General features: G+C 40.2%; 2 protein-coding genes across 2 annotated transcripts; both read left to right on the plus strand.

Annotated features, from left to right (window-relative positions):
* The first annotated feature begins 3,874 nt into the window (after nt 1–3,874).
* LOC120295784 (L-type lectin-domain containing receptor kinase IV.1-like) lies at nt 3,875–4,726 on the plus strand. Its single transcript, XM_039317349.1, has one exon. The coding sequence runs from the start codon at nt 3,875–3,877 to the stop codon at nt 4,724–4,726; it is 852 nt and encodes a 283-aa protein (XP_039173283.1).
* Nucleotides 4,727–7,744: 3,018 nt separating this feature from the next.
* LOC120295785 (L-type lectin-domain containing receptor kinase IV.1-like) lies at nt 7,745–8,485 on the plus strand. Its single transcript, XM_039317350.1, has one exon. The coding sequence runs from the start codon at nt 7,745–7,747 to the stop codon at nt 8,483–8,485; it is 741 nt and encodes a 246-aa protein (XP_039173284.1).
* The last annotated feature ends 341 nt before the right edge of the window (nt 8,486–8,826 follow it).

An 8,826-nucleotide genomic window follows, 5' to 3' on the forward strand; every position in this document is an offset into this window, starting at 1 on the left:
TAACAATAATTGGCACTCAAATGATCCATATATACAATTTTTGACATGCAAATAATGACTCATAACTTGTCTGCATGATGTTATTTAGAGGTTATATGCTAATTAAGTACACCGACAAGCCACGTAGGACTGAGGAATTAATAAATATGGCTACATCAGATTTCTGGAAACCCAAATCGGAGTTGGCACTTAAATAATCGTTTTTTTTTTTTAAATTGTAGTTAAGTGATCTAAAAAAAGAAAAAAACTTTTGGTACTAAAATTAGCACTATATACAACTTTTGACACTTTTAGTGGTCATCTCCCTAACTTCCTATTCTAATTCTTGAGAACTGAGACATGCTTCCATCTCTAAGAATGATTTGGGACTAGTCTAACAAATTTGTATCTATATCTATCTAGGATTACTAGTAATTGCAGAATTGATGTGAATTTTTTTCTACAAAATGTGTATCCATTACTATTACTAAATCAACGGTGATTGATGTATGATGTGTAAAATAAAGAGGTACACGTGCCGTATATGTAGGAGAGAGTTCTAGTCTCCTCTTGAAATCTTCAAAATACCCTTAAAAATTTTGTCATACTTTTCTCTCACACCATTGATTTGAATAAGATTGTAAATTATGGGACATAGAAATTGTCAATTTATTGTTATCAATAAAGTAATTCTTTAATGTAGAAGTTCAAAACAGGGGATTATTGATCTTCATGATTTTCACAATAAGAGGGATGAAAACATACATTTATCCATAGCAATACCTTTGAAAATATTTGTTGTAGAAAACCAAATAGATCTGATTATTCTCCCTTAATCCATACTTTTCCTTAACATATCTTATCTTATGGAGGATAAAATATAATGTCCATTCTCTTGCTGAAGAGAAAACCATATTCTATTTATACATGCTATTAATAGGTGTTTTCCATCAAAACACCTTTTAACTTCATAAGAGTTGCACTTCTTCGGAAGAACGATAACTTCTCAATAGAATTGTACCTTTCATCCTTTTTATAAGATTTGCAACATTTCATGGCCAATACATTTTAGCACTTAAATATTTATTAAACCATTAATTAAGTATCATGTAGGTCACAATAATTCTTACATTGATAATTTAGCACTGAAACTGTTGTATCTTTGAAATACGACATGCAGCATGTGGATCTACATTAAAACCATGCTTGTTCGAAGAGATTGGGAGGGTAGATAAAAGGTTCTAAAAACATAATTGTGTTTGGATGAAGGAGAGGGAAGTAAATGATTAGGAGGGATCAAGGGAGATGATGAGGGATTGATCAGGTTAATTCATGTGCATTCTAAAATCATATGAAGGGATTCGTAGGTATTTGAACAGACTTGTGCACCACTCAATAAATTTATTCTTCTTTATCACTTGTAAGACTATTCTATATCGATTTATGAATACGCAAAAGGCTATTCGTATCACAATCGTTTTTCTCCTCCTTTTTCCTCCCCTGCATAATCCCTCCAAATCCTTTCTTTCTTCTCTCTGTTACAATTATCTAAATCCCAGTTTTTTATTTCGAATCACCTCATCCAAATTAATGTAAATCTAAAATATAAATAGAACTTCTCTCGTACCATAAGATTTGCCCATGCCTTTTCACATGTTACATGCGCACATTTTTTTTTTTTGGGGGTATCAAGTAGACCTGGAAGGAGGCAGCGATTCACGATGGACCGCTAAGGCACTAAAAACGTTTGAATAGAACTTCTTCTTCCTCGAACTTTCATGGACCGACCAGTCTATCGCGGCCGCAACTGTGGACTTTCGTTGTCTTTCATTACCATGCGTTTGTCCTACCTCACGTGGAGAAATTTGCACCATTCTTTAGACGTTGTAAGATAACGAATCTTCTGATTTTGATAGCCCTTGTAATTGTATATGCAAATGTGTGGAGTTGGACTCGGTCAAAGTCTAGGGAAATAAAAAATATTGACTAATCAACAAAGAAAGAAGAAAAGCGGACTCTGCTATTGTAATGGGAAGAGGGCAAGCTTGAAAGAGAGAAATAAAAGAAAAGGAAGAAAGAAAGGGAAGAAGGTTTTGCACTACATGCTATGGGGGTCTTGCAAAGCGGAATTTACTTCTATTCGCAATTCTTGGTAAGGATTCAAGCCTTTCAGTTTATAATCGGAATAGTTTTTGGAATTATGGTACAAATTCAAAATTATGTCAAATTGGAACTGCAAAGTCTGATTTAGAAGTTGTTAAGTTGAAAACTTCTGGGGTATTGATAGTCTAGGGTGTTATGGAGCTATATGATTTTACATAATTCAATTTGAGCTTATGGTTTGGCTGAAATGAACTTTTGAAATTGGGTGCACATGCTGAACGGTAACTCGACCAGCAGGTTTCCATGCTGTATCTCATCAGTTGCCGTCTACAATTTGGCCGGCCAAACTGAAGATCTTTAAATACTTTAAAAGGGCTTTCTTTTGACAATAAGCGCGCTTGAATTGGAGTTTGGTAAAGAGATATGGCGTGAAAAGTTTGTCATGCAAGTGATTGTTCTTTGCACTAGTGGTTTTTTTTGCCATAATTGGTCATTCTTGAGGTCTCTCATCGACCCATAGTGAGCACTTTGACTCTGAATCAAGTATGGTTAAAGAAGTTTTCACATGGTTTTGACTCAATTCTCGTTTAATTAATAGGATTATGAGATTTTCGGCTCATATAGCTAATTATTTGGTTTTGGGTATTTCTAAGTAAGGGATACCATCTCTTCTTTGAATTTCTAAATTTTGAAAATGAAAAGAATTAGACATATTGTGTGCCAAAAAAAAAATGCCTAAAAGGCAAAAGTGATGTTTCTAGCATATTCAATGTATAAAATCTTGATCGGGCATTTACTACCATTTTTATTATTTGAAATGGTATTGAAAGCATTTTTGGAAACGATTTATGAGATGATTATTGTGAAATTGTTTGAGAAATGCTTTAGAAATGGATTGCAAAAAGTTTATATGTATTGATTTGTTAATCCGATTTATGAAAGGTAATCTATTATAAAAGGGTATATGTTTGGTATTGTGAAAATGATTTATGATACCGATTCTAGATTGTTTCCGGAAAGAATTGATTTGTAGAAAGATAAATGTTTTGATTTGTAAAATTGTACTCTCATTATGTGATTGAACCTAAATTGGATTTCTAGTATTGGAAGATGATGGCTTGGTACACACTATCACGGTGACGGGTTTTTGGGTATGCATATTAGTTTTTAGGATATCCTTATGGCTCAGCCACCGGTTGATATTGCATGGAGAACTTGTCAAGGAGGATACTCGGTCGCCTTGTTACTAAGCATTGTATTATGATTATTGTTTGACATAGTGCAATAGATTGAATATTGGAACAAACCATTGACATGTGACTGGATGAGATGAATTGATGGAATAGACTATTGATGTTTGATTTGAGATTGATTAATAGAATAGATTATTAATACGTGAATTGATAAGATTAATCAATAGACTGAACCATTGATATTTGCTTTGAAATTACTGACGAAGTATTTCTAATATGTATAAGGCTTTGTTGAAAAGATAAAGCTTGTATTTGATCTCATGCATATGCTATACTATGAATTTGAATTCGATGAGTTTCGATATGGTTTTGCAAATATGTATAGTAGGTGCTTGTTTTGCTTAGAAGAGATATTGCTCACCCATTTCATTCTAATCTTTTTAGGTTCTTTAGCCAGTGACAAAGAAGACGAGAGTGCTATTGGCAGGGAGCTTTTGGTAGTTGCATTTTGGATAAATTGAGTTGAGACATTTGGATATATATATTCAGGTGTGGTGTATCATTTGCAAGTCAATTGCAGCAGACTTTGAATTTGAGCTATGTTCTTCAAGATTCTTGTTCTGGTTTCTCTGCTAGCCGTTTCGGCTAACGCTCAAGGGACCAGTTTCGTGTACAACGGTTTCCAATTGGGAAAGCTGAGCCTCGATGGGATGGCCTGGGTTACCCCCGATGGCCTCCTGAATATGGGCTACGACGTCAGACAGAATATGGGCCACGCCTTCCATCCCGAGCCAGTCCAGTTCAAGAACTCGCCAAACGGCTCCGGCTTCTCCTTCTCCACCACGTTCGTCTTTGCGATCCGACCTCGGTATAAGACTCTGGGCGGCCACGGGATCGTCTTCATGGTCACGCCTCAGAGAGGCTTCCCCGGGTCCCTGTCTAGCGAATACCTTGGCATTTTCAACCAAACTGACCACGGCAACGAAACCAATCATGTGTTTGGGGGTGGAATTTACACGTTCCAGAGCAGCGAGTTTAATGACATCAATGACAATTATGTCGGAATCGACTTGAACGGGTTGATATCAGCAAATTCAACTCCGGCAGGGTATTATGCATATGGTGATGACTTCAAGAACTTGGCTCTAATCAGTGGTGAAGAAATGCAAGTTTGGGTGGACTATAATGGAACTGAAAAGCGGATCACTGTCACATTGGCTCTGATCAAAGTGCAAAAGCCAAACACTCCCCTTCTGTCTCTTACATGGGATCTCGCGTCAGTTATCAACGTGAACATGTACGTTGGCTTCTCGTCATCGATCGGTTCAACCCAAACTTCTTACTATGTTCTGGGTTGGAGCTTCGGGGTAAATGCAAAGGCTCAGGAACTTGCCCTGTCCCAACTTCCTAAGCTTCCTCAGGTCGGTAAAAGGATACGTCGAAGGTACTGACTATTGGGCTACCATGGGTGGTTCTTTTCCTCATATCAATCCTGATCTCGAGCGTGGTTTACGTGATGAGAAGGAAACGGAAATTTGCCGAGGTGCTCGAAGATTGGAAGAGGGACTACGGCCTGTACCGGTTGAAGTACAAAGACCTTTATATTGCGACAAGAGAATTTCGGGAGTGTTGACATCTAATTTTGGAAAAATAAAATTGCATTTTGAAAAGAAAAAAAATAAAAATGGGGAAAATTGATTTGATTGATTATGCATGAAAGTTTCAAATTCGATAAGTATTGATTTTGATAAATGTAGAAAGAATTGAAAAATCAGGCGAACAAAGGGCAATATTTTGATAAAATAAAAGGAATCGATGCAAAATTGAGCTGATTACAAAATCATGCTCCGATTTGCATCCATAATTTAATGCAAATGAAGATGAAAGTTTAAAATTTGTCATAGAAAGCGGCCGATCGAACCACTATAAAAGGAGTTGACCTGTACAGGGTTTAGGGGCGATTTTCGAAAAATGGAGAGAAAAATTTGAGAAGGAAATTCGTGCAAAAAAAAAAAAAAAAGAAAAGAAAGCTTTCGTCAATTTTGGTCAGAGAAAACATTTCTCTTTTCTTTCTCTGACCAAGAAAAGAGAGGGAAAAGTCAGTAAAAAGTGCTGAGAGAGAGAAGTGACGTGAGAGGCAGGTCAGAGCAGAGGGAGAAAAAAAAAAAAAGCAAAATAAAGTCACTGTTCATCTTCCTCCTTTGCACCCACCGCACGCGTCTCCCGCCACCGCCGCACCGTCAGCCTGCCCGACGTCCATACGACCCAGCGCCGATGCCCGCCTCTCCGCCCAGCGCTCGACGCCGCCTGCTGCATCACCGCCGCTCGACCTCCCCTGCGACGCTAGCAGCCGCCAGCCCCGCAACGCCTGCAACCCCGCCCAGCAACTCAGTGGTCCACCCCCATTCGGCCGACGCCACTGTACCAGCATTTCTGTCCGCTCATCGCTGCTGCTGCGCCTCTGAGTGCCCGACGCTAGTGCCCGACGCCTGCACCAGCAGCCCGCGCAGTCTCCGTCGCACCACCGCTCGGAGCCCGACGCCGTCCCCACTGTTGCTGTCCCGATCTCACCGCTCGGGTGCCCCAACGCCGGCAGATCTAAACCTGCCTCCGACCAGACGCCGTAGCGGTTCGCGAGTTCGCCTGACCGCAACGCCGTCCGCCCCGACGCCGCGCCGCCGAAGCCCGCGGCCTGCTCGCCTCCGCCTGTCCCTTCCGCTCGGAGCCCGACGTCGCCGCCCCTCGCCTGAGCGACCATTAGCAGCTCGCCTCGAGTGCTGCCACTGCAGCCACGCCTCCCTTCGCTAGTAGCCCGAGCTGATTGCCGCACCTCCGCGCTCCTGCAGCAGCCCGCGACGCCATTGTTGCTGCCATCGCTGCTCCCGCCACCTCACCCGCGCCTGCACCAGCGATGTCCATAGCTCCGCCGCCGCGCCTGAGCCCGCGCCACCACCGCCTGCGACCTGCTCGTCCATCGCTGTCGCTGGTCTGCCTGCGCTTACTCCCATCGCGCTGCCATCCTCCTGGAGCTCCCTCCTTTAGGTAGTTTAGTTTATTTTTATTTTATGTTATTTTATTATTTTTTGTTAAAGTTTCCTTATTATTATAAGGTGGTTTTCATTTTATGAATTTTGTAAGCATTATCCACAGGGATTTTGTCCGGAATTATTATAATTATTAATTTGATCCGAGAGACATTGAATCATTTTTTTTAATTATTTTAATTGTTGGGCTTTTTAGTGAGATTTTAATTGTTAAATCACAATAATGATTTAATTTGGTCCGTAAGACTTCGGATCAGATTTGTAATTATTTTGATATCTTTGTTGTGATAATTAGGGTTAGAATAACCGTTAACTTGACCTGTGAGACAACATGTTATTTTTTCGATTATTTTAATCATTCATTGCTTGATTTTGTTGATAGTTTAGATTTAATAATTACTTATCTTAAAAAAAAAATTAAACAATAGTTTTCTAAGATAGGATAGGGTTCAAGTCAAATTAATCCCTAGAATAAATTAGAAAATTATCCCTTTTTAGATAGATTAAGTAGGGTTTTCATAAATTCTAAACTTCAATAAAAAAAAAAATACAAAGATACAAAAATCTAGGTGCATGTTAATTAGTTTGCATAATATGATCATTTAATTAGAATTTGTTAGTAAAGTTAGGTCATAAGGTGCATAATAACTAGTTTGCATAATAGACCCATTTAATTAGAATTTGCACATTAATAAGATTAAGTCATTTAGTTTTAAAATGCATTTTTATAAAAGAATTCCTTTTTTTTTTAAAAGAAAACCCAAAAAAATGATTGCTTGCTTTGTATGATGCAATTTATTTATTTGAATGTTTTAATAATGGATGAGCACCCGTGTGATCATCACATTTGCATGATAGTGATTTAGCTTAAAATAAATCCAAGTTGCTGAAAGTATTTTAAAAATTAAAAGAAATGGTACCAAAAGGCATTAGAAAATTACAGTGTAACCAAGTCCCGTGCCCTTAGTCGTCTATGGTTCGTAGGGTAAAATAAATCTCCATTTATTTTACTTAGGTGTCTAATCGACCTACCATAAACCGATTAATGGCGACTCCTAGTTAATAACCTCTTGCATATTTAAAAATTTAGACTTAAGTCGCAAATTGGTATAGGCTTAAGAGAGTCCGAGCTAAGTTTAAAAAACTTAGTAGTCCGTTAACCTAGTTTTAAGTGGTGCACACGAAAATTAAGTCGCGGCAGGGAGAAAGAGCTATTAGGGACTAGTGGGTTCGGCCGGGTCTATAGAGGAATCTTACCCACATCAAACATAGAGATCGCAGTGAAGAGGGTCTCACATGAATCGAGACAGGGTATGAGAGAATTCATAGGAGATCATCAGCATCGGTCGGCTACGTCACCGCAACATAGTGTCGCTCCTTGGTTACTGCCGTCGGAAAGGGGAGTTGCTCTTGGTTTACGAATACATGCCCAATGGGAGCCTCGACAGGTACCTCTATAACCAACCAACGGTCACCCTAAATTGGGGGCAAAGATTTAAGGTGATCAAAGGAGTGGCATCTGGACTGCTTTATCTGCACGAAGGCTGGGAGCAAGTAGTGATCCACAGGGATATAAAGGCGAGTAACGTCTTGCTAGATGCTGACCTAAATGGAAGACTTGGAGATTTTGGGCTTGCGAGACTATATGACCACGGAGCCGACCCTCAAACGACTCACGTCGCAGAAACGCTTGGTTATCTCGCCCCCGAACACACGCGAACCGGCAAAGCCACTAAGAGCACAGACGTGTTTGCATTCGGAGTGTTTTTGCTTGAGGTCGCCTGCGGGAGAAGGCCGATCCAGAATGGAGATGCGGAGGACACGATATTGGTGGACTGGGTATTTTCTTTCTGGGACGGAGGTGCCATTCTCGAGGCCAGAGATCCGAAGTTGGGGACGGAGTTTGTGGAAGAAGAAATGGAGTTGGTTCTGAAACTCGGGTTGATGTGTTCCCACGCTGAGCCGCTGATGAGGCCTAGCATCCGTCAAGTTTTGCATTACTTGGAGGGCGATATTCCAACGCCGGAGTTGTCATCCATCAGCGGCAGGTTAACAGTCGGTCATCACGGAGGTTTTGATGATTTGGCTAAGTCTCCGTCCTCCATGGAAGAGGCATTTCAGCAATCATATTCTGCTGCAGAATCGCTTCTCTCAGGTGGGCGATGAGCCTCATATTTTTGGTTTCTGATCTTATTCCGTGCTCTTTATTTGGGGAAGATCAATATGTCCTATGCTCTAAGAGTCACTCTATTACTAGTCGGTGAAAGGATTGCTAAAATACACGCTCTTAGTTCTGTTCTGGCTCAAATCGGCTGCCGCCACTGGCCCGGGCGTCGTTCACTGAATGGTGCACTTTATTATTGTCCTGTAGGGCTAATCACACCACATCATTCCCCACATCACCAAAAAAAACAATCATTTTTCTCTCCCCTCCTCTGTTTTTCCCTTACTCCCTCTCAGTTTTATTCATTTTTTTCTTTCGGCTGCACCGCAACTATTTACGAAGT

This window comes from Eucalyptus grandis, chromosome 7 (genome assembly GCF_016545825.1).
Source record: "Eucalyptus grandis isolate ANBG69807.140 chromosome 7, ASM1654582v1, whole genome shotgun sequence".
Classification (NCBI taxonomy): domain Eukaryota; kingdom Viridiplantae; phylum Streptophyta; class Magnoliopsida; order Myrtales; family Myrtaceae; genus Eucalyptus; species Eucalyptus grandis.